General features: G+C 35.2%; 1 protein-coding gene across 1 annotated transcript; it reads left to right on the top strand.

Moving 5' to 3' along the window:
* The first annotated feature begins 6,508 nt into the window (after positions 1–6,508).
* Positions 6,509–11,969, top strand: LOC111893206 (F-box/LRR-repeat protein 15). The gene is made up of 17 exons (XM_023889276.2): positions 6,509–7,332; positions 7,893–8,115; positions 8,202–8,334; positions 8,413–8,512; positions 8,597–8,794; positions 8,895–9,165; positions 9,304–9,402; positions 9,478–9,566; positions 9,655–9,754; positions 9,835–10,005; positions 10,102–10,254; positions 10,330–10,490; positions 10,572–10,770; positions 10,848–11,254; positions 11,348–11,411; positions 11,499–11,585; positions 11,667–11,969. Exons 1-17 carry the CDS (start codon positions 6,980–6,982, stop codon positions 11,745–11,747), a joined length of 2,889 nt encoding a protein of 962 aa, XP_023745044.1. The 5' UTR covers positions 6,509–6,979; the 3' UTR covers positions 11,748–11,969.
* The last annotated feature ends 3,078 nt before the right edge of the window (positions 11,970–15,047 follow it).

Raw genomic sequence — 15,047 nt, 5'->3', positions numbered from 1 at the left:
CGTAATATTTTCATATAAAGTTTCTTTATTTAATCTGTATCAATAAAAAAGATGTTGAGTTGAAAAAAAGATAAATACAGACAAAAAATGAAGGGGATAAAAAATACCATTGGAAAGAAAGCATGGAGAGTGACAAATATATATATATATATATATATATATATATATATATATATATATATATATATATATATATATATATATATATATATATATATAAAGAAGTGTATAAAGAAGATTATTGGAGATAAAGCATAAAAACATACAAAAAAGATACACAAATAAGTTAAAAAACATGTTAAGGTTGGAATCCCGCCCTTGATGGTAAAGAAAACAGACGCAAACATTAGGGCGATCGTGACTAATAATTTTAAAATGACGCACAATACTTGTAAAATGAATAGGAATGTTGTTGTTCATACAAAAAAAAAAGATTGAGAAGTTTAAAAAATGAACGATGAGAGCGGAATCATTGCCCTTAATGGTAATGAAAACACACGAAGTCATTAGGCATGGACACTATTGTCAATGTGTTGATAATTGTTTGTGATAAATGATGTATAATCTGATCAGTTTATTTCGTCGACCATATTTCATAAATATCGTCTTTTTGCCAATATCTACAAAAAGAACTATGAGTTGTCGAAAATAACAATTTTTTAAGGAATCATATTGACCTAACAATATTTTTTATCAACCATAAAACTCATCAAAAATAGAGGTGTGCCTATACTAATTAAGGGCATCTCCGATTGTTAAACTCAAAAAAAGAAAAAAAAATTGTGACATCATCTTTCCGCCAACTTTTATTTTACAAAATTTTTTATCAAATTTCATCTCTAACTCTTAACCTTGAAAGTTCTTTTTTTTCTAAAATTATCTAATTTATCATTTATCAAACTTAAATGTTTTATTAAGTGTCGTCGTATAATTTATCATTATACTAACATGACATATTTTTTTTGGTATTGGGTAAGTTTTCCAAAAAAAATCTTGTTCGATACTTGTCATTTTACTAATATATGTAAAAAAATCGCATCTTAATTTAAACAAGTGGTTATGTCAACATATACATAGCACATCATAAGTTGAGTATTCATTAATATCTTCAAGGTTTTCAAATAATAACAACACATTTGAGATTTATTTAACAATAATGTTAAAAATCTTTGACCACCAAATTTTTGAACATAAAATACCAATTTCTTAGTATGGGCTATGATAGAGTCTAAAAGGCAATAAAATTCAACATGTAATAATCTTATCCTCAAATTACATCTTTTTTTTTCAAAACAAGCTCATTTAACATGTTTGTTATATTAATTTAGAGGTTTTCCACATTTAATTATTTCTCCCATGGTTAAATTTCATTTAAGTGGGTAAAACATTTGGTTAAACAAAACCAAATGAGAATACCAAGCTATATAGCTAAATCTAAATTGTTCAATTAATTAGACAACTTAGTTTTATCTAATTAGTGAACACCTATGGCCACCGTCATCATTCTTTCGTTACGTCGCCACCACCTTAATTGTTTCCTTCTATAAACATCTCAGTTGTTTCATATCGTTGTGTGGTTGTTCTAATTTGAAACTTATTAATCGTCACATTAATTGCTTTCTTCCATCATTGTCTTATATGTTTATTCCACAATCGACTTTTTGTTACCGATCTAAAACTTAAAGACATTGTGCCTTTGTTTTTGTACTAGATTTTGATGAATAGAATCCCTTAATATTTTCTAGGGTTACTCACTGTTACGTATCTTATCCGTTGTTGTTCCAACGTCCGTGTTTGTGAAGAATATATTGAGTGGGTCGAGCTTATGAGTTTGATGAGCACATAGGGTTTTCAACCTACAATAATATAATTGTAATCTTTTAGATATATAGTTTTCTCCCAACAAATAACCCAAATACCCATTCCATATAGTCTCACTCCATGATCCTAATATGATGATCTCAACAGACCTACCCTAAAGGATCACTACAAGCAATGAGTAGACAATGATGCTTTGTGGATTCTATAGCAACATGTGTTAATGAGGATGAAGTACATGTATGAACGTTCTTTATTTTTTCTGAAAAAAACATGATCATTGATACCTACGGGTGACAAGTCTGTTTGTGTTCCACCAGACTGTCTGGAATAGTCAGTGGTCGTCATTTATACTCTCATAAATGATTGGTCTCAATTGTACAATAGTACTATGCATGGCCTATCACCATTATTTTATTTTACCACAATCATTCACTACCCAACACAATTTAAATATAATAAAAATAAATATACAAGTAAATCATATCAAATTATTGCATCTAGCACGTGTATCAAGAACATAGATAATAGGCACATATAACATTTAATTGTCTAAATACATTGTATTTATGTGTAAGATAAAAGTAACCTCGCATTCACATGATATAGATGAAAGACTCACAACAAAATTAGATCTTTGACTGATACTTCACACTCCCTTTTAAAACGACATAAACACAAATATTACTAAGCATTTAGAATTTGTTCGTATTTATAAAGTTTAATTGTTATAAAGTTTTTATTAGAGTTATTATTAATTTTAAACGAAACACTGTCGTGTAGCTGATAAGAAACAATCAGGTAAGATCGTATCGGAAGTAGGGTCCGTTTGGTATATAAATATATATTGTTTGAAAAATCCACTTGAAACACCTCGCTTATCTAGCCTTATCATCATTACCGTAAGTAGATCGATCAATATAATGACTAGTATTATTGATAGATATTGTTTATAAGTTCGTAATAACAAATATAAACATAAATATAAGTTATACTTAAAGTACAGTAAGCATAACTCAACTTACAGGTTGTCTGATAAAAAACCGGACATTACATGGGCAGAACTTCGAAACTGATACCTCCATTTTCTCGGGGCTCTTTGGCCCTCCAGAACTTTGCTGCTAAGACCCAAGAACTACTAAGAATGGGCCTTAGGGCCTCGGGAAAGTTTGAGAAAGAAAGGAATGAATTAAACAACGAATGAACAAGAAAATTGCTTCTATTTATAGCAATTCAAGAGGGGTGCATCGTGTCTGGTGACATGGCAGCCTCTCTTTAAGCTATGTGTCGCTATCTTCTTGCAAGACTTAGGGAGAATTGGTTCAACCGGATCTTGACGCGTGTTATCATTTGGGTTGTCCAAATTTAATATTTTTCTTAAAATCATAACTTTCGCATACAAACTTCATTTTCGATGGTTTATATCCATTAGAGGTGGCAATGTCAACCCAAACCCGCCAACCCAACCCAACCCGAACCCAACCCAATAAATAACAGGTTGAGCTGAGATTTTGAACCCATTTAATTAAATGGTTCAACCCGTTTAATTAATTGGGGTGGGTTATGGTTGAAATTCCTAACCCATTTACAACCTACCAACCCTTAAAAAAATTTAAATACTTTTAATTTATATTTATTTAATATTAGTATTTAGTTTATCATTATATTTTGATTATTTTTTATTTATCAAAAACCATGGGTCAAGGATCTAACCCTTAGATTTTTCGGCCCTATGCCTAAAAACCCTAGTGGAGCCGATTTTTCTAAGTATACCTACCTTTTTCCTCTCATCCTCTTGCTAGCGGTGCTTGTAAGCCATTAGAGGTGCAACATTTTAGACACTAAGATTTCAAGAGTCAAGGATCTACAACGTGTTCTTGTTATTACTACATAACAAGCGAGGTAAACATCAAAACCCTTTTTATGATGTAATTTTCGAATTATATATGTTAGATCTAGGGTTTAGTACTTTGGTATTCAATTACATTGTAGCACCCGGTTCTTGGTATGAATTTCATTCACGTATTATTCATTTTTTTGGCATAGAACTCGGCGAGTTGATGGCCAACTCGACGAGTAAGAGCGACTTGGACCCGAGAGTTTAATGACCTACTCGACGAGTCGGCGGCCAGACTCAACGAGTAGGCCCTGACTAGACAAAATCCTAATTTAAGGGATTGCACCCTATTTAATCATCTCATTCAGCCTCCCTTCGTCCCTATTGCTCTCAATAACTCTCCATATCAAACCCTAATCATTTGTGTAAAAATCTAAGGCCTTTGTGGTGGTTTTGGTGATTTTGGAACATAAGAAGGAAAAGAAAGGCTTGAGGAATCAAGAGGAGGCCAGAGGAGTTCGATTTTGTGCACCCTCTGCAGTTCTTTAGAGGTATAAAGTTGATACCTTGCTCTTTCATGGTTTAGATCCCTTTTGGGGGTGATTTAGGGCTTTTAGGAGCCATTCTTGGTGACCAATCATGAGTGCAACATGATTGGGGGCTCAAACTTCAGATCCAAGGTCTTTGAGGGGTTACAAGCCAGAAAGGGACTGATTTTGGAGCCTTAGAGAGCCCCATGCATCGTAAGAGTCTCATTTAGGGCCATTTAAGCTCATAATCCCATGCATGCACGTAAAGTTTGTAACTTTACGTGCTAGATCGATCTTAGAAGCCTAGATCTATCTTTTGGTCATGTGTTGTACATCAGAAATCGAGAAATGAGACTTGGTCATTCTCAACTCGACGAGTCCTGGCTTGACTTCCTTTTCTGTTGTGGTTCGAAGGAACCCAGTGAGTGTTAGAGTGGTCTTAGAGGGGTCCGGGGGAGTGACCCAACACATTAGACTTAGCCATAGACCTGGAAATCATAGAACTCGACTAGTTGTTCATACAACTCAGCGAGTCAAGGGCATACTTGATCATAGGATGGGGATGAACTCAACGAGTTGTTCATACAACTCAGCGAGTTGGATGAAGGTTCATTCGAGGATGTTTTAGAAGGAGAACTCGTCGAGTCGTTCATAAACTCGACAAACAGGAGTTCGAAGAAGGACATATGAAAGGATAGGGACTCAACGAGTTGGCGGCCCAACTCGACGAGTCAGGTCAACTGGAAGTTGACTTTGACTTTGACTTGGTCAGGGGTAAAATAGTCATTTTACCCTAAGAGTATTTATCAGTGTCTGATTAAGTGTTTTATGGGTTTATAGCCGGAGGATCACCGGAGCAGCAGTCAGACATCTGCCAATCAACTTTCCAGCAGTCAACCTTACGAGGTGAGTTACCTTCCAGTAGAAGTGGGTCTAAGGTACCAATATCGACCCACCAGTAGGAGTCGTATGTTAGATGATTGTCTTTGTGATATTCATCTAGGTTTGCTACTACCTAATATGTTATTTGATAGTATGATATAATGTTATATGCTAGTAGCAGTAGGGGAGATAGTCCCCAAGATTTCCAGTCGATAGGGCCGAATGGGGTAGTCATACCCAATCATGCTAGATAGAATATGATTATGTGTTACATGTTATGTGGTATTAGTAGATGGGTGAAATAGTCCCTAGTATCTGGTCGAGAGGACCGAAGGGGAGGCCAACACCCAGGTATGCTAGGCAGTATCTGGTTGAGATGACCGAAGGGGAGGCCATCACCCAGGTATGCTAGGCAGTATCCGGTCGAGAGGACCGAAGGGGTAGGTCGGGCACCCAGATATACCTAACAGTATGTCTATGTTATGTGATTGTATGGTATGCGCTACGATGCAGGAACTCACTAAGCTCCGTGCTTACAATTTTCAGTTTTGTTTCAGGTACCTCTTCAACGGAGGGGAAAAAGCTGGTGCGGTAGCTGCACATCATACACACACGTTGGATTTCCGCATTATGAGATTCTTGGGATTGTACTTTAACATTGTTATATTTATGGTTTGGTTTCAGACATGATATATTAGTTTTATGAAATGATATGTCTTCACTATGTTTTCTTATGGAAGTTTTATAAATCAATTAATTAAAAATGAATTTTTTGGACTCGAAATTTGGGATGTTACATACATGTTCAACTAGTGAAAAACTTTGATTCAAAACAATTAGGGTTGGATGAACACATAGGTTGTAGTTATGCCCATAACCCTTCAATATGTTACAAAACTTTTTGTACAATTCAATTATACATAAATAATTTATTAATACATGTCAAAAGTTTGAAGACTTGAATTAAGAAAAATAATTAAGAAATTCAATTTGAAGCAAAATAAAGATTATAAAATAGTAAATTCATATGCATAAATTAATTTATATTTTCTTAAACTAAACACCAATATTAATTAATTTACATTAATAGTATAAACAAACAATATAAACATAAATGTTTTATATAAAAGTTGTAATTTTTTATTACATAATAACTAATAAAAAATATAATAATTATTTCTATGTAAGAAACTATTTGCCTAAAAATTATTTATCACCGCGCCTGTGCGCGGGCACATATCTAGTAATATTTAAATAAGTTTAATTAAAGTTAATAAAATTTATAATTTTTTAAATGGCTATTTGTTCTAAACCACATAGAAATAAAACCCACAAAATATAAACATAATATAGATAAATATTTTAATTGTGACCGAGGATAAGATGGATATTTTGGACAAGTTCTTTCCATTTCTATATATAAATGTAAGTAAATAAATATTCGCGAGTATTCGCTTTTGGATTCCATCAGTCTTCTCAGCGACATACCCGAAAGCCCGAAATCAACGTAGAAAGTAACGAAGTTCTCACTTTCTCTCTCGCACAGAGAAAGCGAGGGGGATTCAACCTTTTCATTTCTATTTCTGGCCGCCGATCGACCGTCAACGACGAGGAGCAACTACCGGAGGAAGATCCGATCTGATCTGATCCGATCTGATCTCACCTGGAAATTTCTCCCTTTTTACATATGTTTGAATACATTTCTCCATTTATGTTGCAAATTCAATTCTCCCGATGGAATGAGTGAAGCGTGTCAAAAAATTTGATTTTGGTTTGTGTAATGCAATTTCTGTGCGTCTTTTAGGTTTAGGTTAATTCTGCAAGAAATTTGGATTATCCTAGAAAAACGTGTAATACCTTAACCTAGGGTTTATAAATTCAAGCTGCAAATTTGGGGTTTCTTCGGTTGTGCATGAAGATTTGGTGTTGTTTATGCTTCGGCGAAGAAGAAGAAGAATATAAGAAGCGAGAGACGATGGGGGAAAGGAAGGGCATTTTGGGAAATCTTGATTTTGATGAGGGTAAGTCTGAAGAAATAAGACACGACGAGGAATTAGGGTCTGGTAAACCAAGGGATGAAGATGACGGAGGAAAGTTTCGATTGCAGCCTGGGGAGGGCACTTCTAGAGGTAGTAACGTGGATGTCAATTTGAATTTGAGCTTGGGAGGAGACCCTTCGTCTTCATCAGCTGCTGCAGTGCTTGAAAGAGATGGTCTTGATCGTGATAGTCACAGTAAACGTCCCAAAGTTCATTCTCTTGCACTGTGAGACCATCTTTCTTTTTCTTCATTAAGAAATATTTGTTTTTAGTTGATCAATTAACTACTCAATCACCATTTGGTACTGGTAGTAGGTTTTCTGATTCTTCTATTAAATCTCGTGACTGTCTTTTGCTTTAGTGGGATGAAGATAAGTCATATGCGTAAATGCCTTTTTCAGATATTTACTTCAGTTAGTGGATGAAGCACTGAAAATATATGAAAGAATAAACAAAATGCCATTTCTGATGGTCAAGTCAAGATCTTTTTTGTCAATTGAAAAGCTTATTCTTCTATCCTACTGCAGGGTTTGGTTTTGGCTGGTTTGAGTGGCAATTATTTTTTCAAATTTGCAAAGCTTAATTTGACAAATTTCCAAACCAAACAGACCAAATTGTTTTTGTTCTGTCAAGTCAGCGTTTTGGGCCTATTTGAATTTTCTTTTTACAATTTTCACGAAAAGAAAATCACATTCAAAAAATACACATTTAACCTTACTACACATGTAAACCTTAGGGACCCGATGATATTTAATAAATCATGGGGTCTTTTTTTTTTTTTTTCAGGGATTGTGATAGCTTTCTTCTATCTATGCCTTTTCAAGAAAACATGAGTGATGAATATGAGAGAATGCATAATAGCTTAGGTAACTACCTTTGTTCAGCATCTGAAGACGAAGGAAGTCCTTTAATGTCTAATATTTGGAGAATGGAGGAAGATGAAAATGTACAAGAGGAGATGGATGATCGAGAAATTCGAATGGATCTTACTGATGACCTGTTGCATATGGTATTTATTCTTCTTTCTTCACCTCTACTTTTTTGTTTTGTTTTTCTTTCTACTATATGTTGATGGCTGTTGTCCTGGCTTGTTAGGTCTTTTCTTTCTTGGGCCACATTGATCTCTGTAGAGCAGCTGAGGTCTGTAGGCAGTGGCGCATGGCTAGTGCACATGAAGATTTCTGGAGAATCTTGAACTTTGAAAACCGAAATATATCTCCACTACAATGTAAGATGACCTTTTTTTTTTCTTCTATAATTTCCATATCCAAATTCCTACTAAACTTTGCTTCTTGACTTCTTTCAGTTGAAGATATGTGTCATCGATATCCAAATGCTACTCAAGTAAACATTAACGGGTCTCCTGCTATACATACACTTGTCATGCAAGCAATCTCTTCCTTAAGGTGATGATTTTTTATTGCTCAAGAACATATCCAATACCTTCATGAATTGTAACATTAACCGGTTATGCATTCGACTGTTTTCAGGAATCTTGAATTCTTAACTTTGGGAAAAGGACAGTTAGGGGAGACATTTTTTCAAGCTTTAACCGATTGCACTATGCTAAAGAGTTTGATTGTGACTGATGCTATTCTTGGAAATGGCATTCAGGAGATACCCATATACCATGACACTTTGCGACACATTCAAATTGTTAAATGCCGCGTGGTCCGTATTTCTGTCAGGTATTATTATAATATACTCTTATAGCTTGTATTAATAAGTATTTTATATGGCTTCATGATATAATTTTGCTAAGAATGGGTAAAAATGTGTCATTTACAGGTGTCCCCAACTTTTGACATTGTCATTGAAGAGAAGCAGCATGGCACATGCTGTACTAAACTGTCCTCTTCTTAATGATCTTGATATAGCATCTTGTCATAAGCTTCTAGATGCTGCAATTCGGTCAGCAGTAACATCGTGTCCTCTTGTGGAATCCTTGGACATGTCGAACTGTTCTTGTGTTAGTGATGAGACACTTCGTGAGATTTCATTAACTTGTGCCAATCTCCATATCCTGAATGCATCATACTGCCCAAACATCTCCCTTGAGGTAATTTCTGTTGATTATTGGTGTTATCCCATCAATTTGTTAACAAAGTTGGAATCTTTACACTAGTTTCATGAATTCAAATCATAAATAATCATGTTTTTTTTTCTTCCTAATATGCCCTTTCTTGGTTTCTTGAAGTCTGTAAGGTTGCCAATGCTGACTGTTCTCAAGCTTCATAGCTGTGAAGGCATAACTTCTGCTTCTATGGCTGCTATTTCTCATAGTTATATGTTAGAGGTAATCACCTGTTTTTATCTTTTCTCATAATTTCTGCAACTTCAATAAATCCTTTAATTTAATGTATCCCCACAGGTTTTGGAGCTTGATAATTGCAGTTTATTGACATCAGTCTTCTTGGATCTTCCTCGTTTGCAAAATATCAGACTTGTACATTGTCGCAAGTATAATTCTCCATTCCAAACTATAATCCCTCATTAAAAAAAAAAACTCTTTTGGAATCATTAAATTGATTGCTATTTTTGGGTGCAGATTTGTGGACTTACGTTTAAGAAGTGCTGTATTATCATCCATCAAAGTCTCGAATTGCCCTTCACTGCAGCGAATCAACATCGTATCAAACTCACTACAAGTATATGATTTAGTCTTTTGGATTTATAGTTTTTATATAATGTTATTGTAGTTGCTTTAATTTTTGTTATTTGTATGCAGAAACTAGTCTTACAAAAACAAGAAAGCTTGACTTCCTTAGAGCTGCAATGTCAACGTCTACAAGAAGTTGACCTCACAGACTGTGAATCTTTGACCAATTCAATCTGTGAAGTTTTTAGCGATGGCAGTGGATGCCCCATGCTCAAATCCTTAATCCTTGATAACTGCGAGGTTCATATTTTATAAACATATGAGGTCTTTTACTTTTTTTTTTAACTACCAGTTTGAGATTTTCAAATGTTTATATAATTTAAAAAATTGTTTCAGAGCTTGACAGAGGTGGAATTCTGTAGCAATTCTTTAACAAGTCTCTCACTTGCTGGATGTCGTGCCATTACTTCACTTGAGCTAACTTGTCCTTATCTAGAACAAGTCTCTTTAGACGGATGTGATCATCTTGAAAGAGCCACCTTCAGTCCAGTAAGTAAACCAACCAATAACTTCTCTTATCTATTAAATTTTATAGTAATTTATAATTTCTTTTTTCTTTGGTAGGTTGGCCTTCGGTCTCTCAATCTGGGAATATGTCCAAAACTAAACTCCCTGAAAATCGAAGCACCAACAATGGTGTTACTGGAACTCAAAGGATGCGGTGTCTTATCAGAAGCTTTAATAAACTGCCCTTTATTAACTTCTCTCGATGCCTCCTTTTGCAGGTCATTTAAATAATCAAATGTACTTTATTCTTCACCTTATTAATTAAATATACTAAATTTTTATTTTTAAAAAAAATTCAGCCAACTGAAAGACGACTGTTTATCCGCAACCGCTGCTTCATGTCCTCTGATCGACTCACTAATCTTAATGTCATGCCCATCCGTGGGCCCCGATGGCCTCCTATCTCTTCGTTGGCTTCCAAATTTGACCTCACTCGATCTCTCCTACACCTTTTTAACAAACTTACAGCCTGTATTCGATTCATGTCTGCAGTTAAAGGTGAGTTTAATACAGTACTTTTTATATTTGTATTGTGAATTTATGATGATATGTAATTTAAGTTGTTGTATAAAAAGGTTTTGAAGCTGCAAGCGTGCAAGTATCTGACTGACACGTCACTGGAGCCGCTTTACAAAGATGGGGCCCTTCCTACTTTGCGTGAACTGGACTTGTCATATGGAAGCTTGTGTCAGGCTTCCATTGAAGAGCTTCTTGCTTGTTGTACTCATTTGACTCATGTCAGTTTAAACGGGTGTGTCAATATGCATGACTTGAATTGGAGTTTTAGTACTTCTCAAGATGAACAACAGCAGCCTGAACGTTTGCTACAAAATCTTAACTGTGTTGGGTGTCCGAATGTTAAGAAAGTCTTGATCCCTTCAGTTGCACGTTTTACTCATTTGTCATCTTTGAACATTTCACTCTCTGCAAACTTGAAGGAAGTTGATGTCGCGTGTTGTAATCTATGCTTCCTCAATTTAAGGTATGCCTTTCTACTTTCTCTTGTTAATAATTTATTATTGTATAATAAAATGCTCATAACTTAAAATAAAGTTTATATTTATTGCCACCTCAGCAATTGCAGCTCGTTGGAAATCTTGAAGCTCGACTGTCCGAGGTTAACTAGCCTCTTTCTCCAGGTATCAATCAAATGTTCATATTTCTATTTAGATTTCTGATATATTTTTTTTTTAATTTAACCTTTTTTTTTTCTCTCTTTCAACCAGTCTTGCAATATTAGTGAAGAAGCGGTTGAATCTGCTATATCACACTGTAACATGCTGGAGACTCTGGATGTCCGCTTTTGTCAAAAGGTGAATTATATTTTTTATTTTCATACTTAAGTTTAATGTATTTAAAATTATGATATTGAATTGTTTAATATTTTTTAACAGATAAGTCCATCGAGTATGGGAAGATTGCGGGCAGCCTGCCCGAGCTTGAAGCGCATATTCAGCAGCCTTGTGCCAATTTGAGCAGATTACAAGATGTCTGGAACTCTGGATTCTGGAAGAATTATCTCTACAAACATTCTAAGTATTAAATTAAGGATGTTGCAAGTGTTGTGGTGTTGTTTGTTTCAAGTATGTTTTTTTTTTCTTTTTAATTTATTAAAGCATATAAAAGCTTTGATGTGATGGTTACCTAGAGTGTTGTAATAAACGGTTTCCGTATTTTAATGATTTTAAGTTTTGTCATGTCTGAATGCTTATAAAGTTATAATCGATGTTCGGCCTAAAAGATCTATCAAAACTATATTTTAATCTAAAGTAGTATTTTCTGAAAAATCTAATGTGAAATGCAATGATTGGAATAGATAGAAGCAGAGTATGAATAAATGCGGGGATATAATTGGTGTTAAATGGGAGAAATAATTTGTAGGGGACCAAAAATAAGTTCTATACGGTTTTCTCACTTTAAATGCTTAAAATTAATATCATATAATATTTTGAGGGAGGCCTATTAATTTGTCGATTCATTAGAATTATAGGCCATGAGAATATTTTGAGGCTTTATAATATAGATTTAATCGCCTTTAATTAGATAAAAAACATAGAAACATATTTGTATTCATGTACATATGGAAGGAGACAGTTTCAATCCACACAATATGTAGACAAAACCTCCTAAAAACATCTAATTGACAAGACGTATCGTCTAAATGTTCCAATTATTGCATCCAAAATGATGTTAAAATTTCCTTATGTTGGTATAAATAAAATATTGATATATTTTTTTTCAACATAAATTTTGAGGACTTGAAGTTTTTATCCGGCTTGAGCCTTGAAGGGAGTGGGGTGAGACAAACTGGCATGGCTGATGTGGATGTGGCGGACAACGTCCCGGTTTGTGGCATGAACGTAGCTCGGCATCCCCATGGCAGGCTTCACTCCTTTCTTCTCCATACTCTCTTAATTATTTCAACCTCTTTCTATTCTCTCTTATCATGACATCCATAGGCACCCACTCTTTCTTTTCTTCCTCTGCCATGTTAAGTTTACGTGGAGCTGAGGTGGAAGATTTTGCCTTATCATAATTTTCTCCACCCTTATGGCTATGCAACTAGTTCTATTATGTTAATTTTTTAAATTGATATTTTTCTCATGCAAAATGCTAAAATGTCACTATTTTAAAACAAAATAAAAGACCTGAATACTTTTCTTGACAACATGACGTGTTTAAATATGTTTTTTAAAACATACAAATTATGTATATATATATATATATATATATATATATATATATATATATATATATATATATATATATATATATATATATATATATATATATATATATATATATATATTGTAACATCCGAATTCTGAGGTATTAAAAATATTAATTTAAATTGCAATTGGAAGAGGCTCACAACGTGAGCCATAGTCGTCACACTCATGAGTAGGACCCTTGACTATTTGATCCGTGTTCTCGGACCTTACAACATGAGGCATAAGACCTCACGACGTGAGTCATGCCTGATGGTCCTAAACCCTAAAAATCGGGTATAAACGGAATGAGGAGGCTTGGGTCATCCATCCTTAGCCTCTTTCACTCCCAAGTCACTGAAAAACCCTAGATTTGGCCTTCTTGAGCCCTTGAGCCATTGTTGGTGGTATTGGTGGTGGATTTCCTTGAAGAAGAAGAAGAAGAAGCTCTTGTGGAGGCTCCTTTGGACGAGATAAGCTCCTCCTGGTGTCATTTCTGAGCTCATAAGCCTCTGTAAGTCTCAAAGATTCCACATTTCTCTTCTAATCTTGCTAGATCTAGGTTATGGTTACCTTCTTTGCATGGGATCTTGAGTTATCATGCTTGAGGTTCATAAAGTTAGCAACTTTATGGACTATTAAGTCATTATCCATGGTAGGACCTTTGGATCTGGATTTTGGTGCAAGTTTTGGACTCAAAGTTTGAATCTTGATGCTTATACCCATCTTTTGACCTAACTAGTGTTTAAGCCATGCATGGGTCATGCATGACTGAAAAGATATGATTTTTATGATCCTTTAGGCTAGATATGGTATCCTGGAAATCCCCAACGTGCATCAAAAAGGATTAAGAGCTTAATACTCACAGAACAGTTCTTATGACGTGAGATGTATGGTCTCACGACGTGAGCACGAGCTTGCCCCGATCTAAAACCCTGAAATGAGTGAACCGATTCGACTCGCTGTGTCGACCCAAGATGAGTTGACTCTCACGACGGGAGCCAGGGAAGGTCACGACGTGAGGATGGAATAATGAGGAAAGTTGACCATTGACTTTGACCGTGTACTTTGACAAAGGGTTGACCAGTTTGGCTTCCGAGGGAATTATAGTAAATTGGGAATTTATGGGAGTGGATTGTTGGTGGTTATAGGTGTTGGTGTTTGGAACCGTGTTGCGGGAGTTTGATATTTCAGTTCCGATCAACATTGTGAGGTGAGTTCTTCTCACCATATCAACAAGGTCTAAGGCACCAATGCCGACCCTTTTCGGATTTGTATCCGGGTTATTGCATGATATACTTATTGATTTACATCTTGGTAGTTAGGATGGTGATATGCTTAGTGACCTGGTTAGGTCGGTATCCTGGTATATAAGATGATGCTATATTAGTGACCGATTAGGTCTGTATCCTGGTTATAGAATGTTGCTCTGATTAGTGATTTGTTAGATCGATTTAACTGTTATATATGCTAGCGTATGATATTTATGTGCACATGATTGTTTGATTGGGGGTTGGGTTGAGGCGATCCTGCTTTGTGCTGAAGGCCAACATACCCAGGGCGGTCCGGATAGACTATAGGCCCTGCGAGGCGGTCCATTCAGACTGAAGGCCCGACGAGCGGTCCGGATAAGCTGTAGGCACTGCGAGGCGGTCCAGACGTGCAAAAGGCTCGAAGAACGGTCCATATAGGTTGAAGGCCTGTGAGGCAGTCCAGTCAGGTTGAAGGCTCATTATGCATGTTGTTTGCTTATATGTTATTGATATGTTTTTATGGTGTTGGTATTTTGGGGGAACTTACTAACTTCGGGCTTACAGTTGTTGATTTTCTTTCAGGTACTTATGATGATTACGGGAAGGCGAAGGCGTGATCATACACCTCCTTATGTTTTCATGTTTTGATTCTGGGATACTTTGACACTATACTATTTTGAAAACAAGTTTTGTAATAATCATTGGTTTTGAAGTGTTTTAAAAAGTTTAAAATTAGCATGATTTTTATAGATGTGTGTATATATATATATATATATATATATATATATATATATTAAATTACATGAATGGTCCT

The sequence above is a fragment of the Lactuca sativa genome, chromosome 8 (genome assembly GCF_002870075.4).
Source record: "Lactuca sativa cultivar Salinas chromosome 8, Lsat_Salinas_v11, whole genome shotgun sequence".
Lineage (NCBI taxonomy): Eukaryota > Viridiplantae > Streptophyta > Magnoliopsida > Asterales > Asteraceae > Lactuca > Lactuca sativa.
Note: the sequence above shows the minus strand (reverse complement) of the source record. Positions and strands in the feature narration are given on the sequence as shown.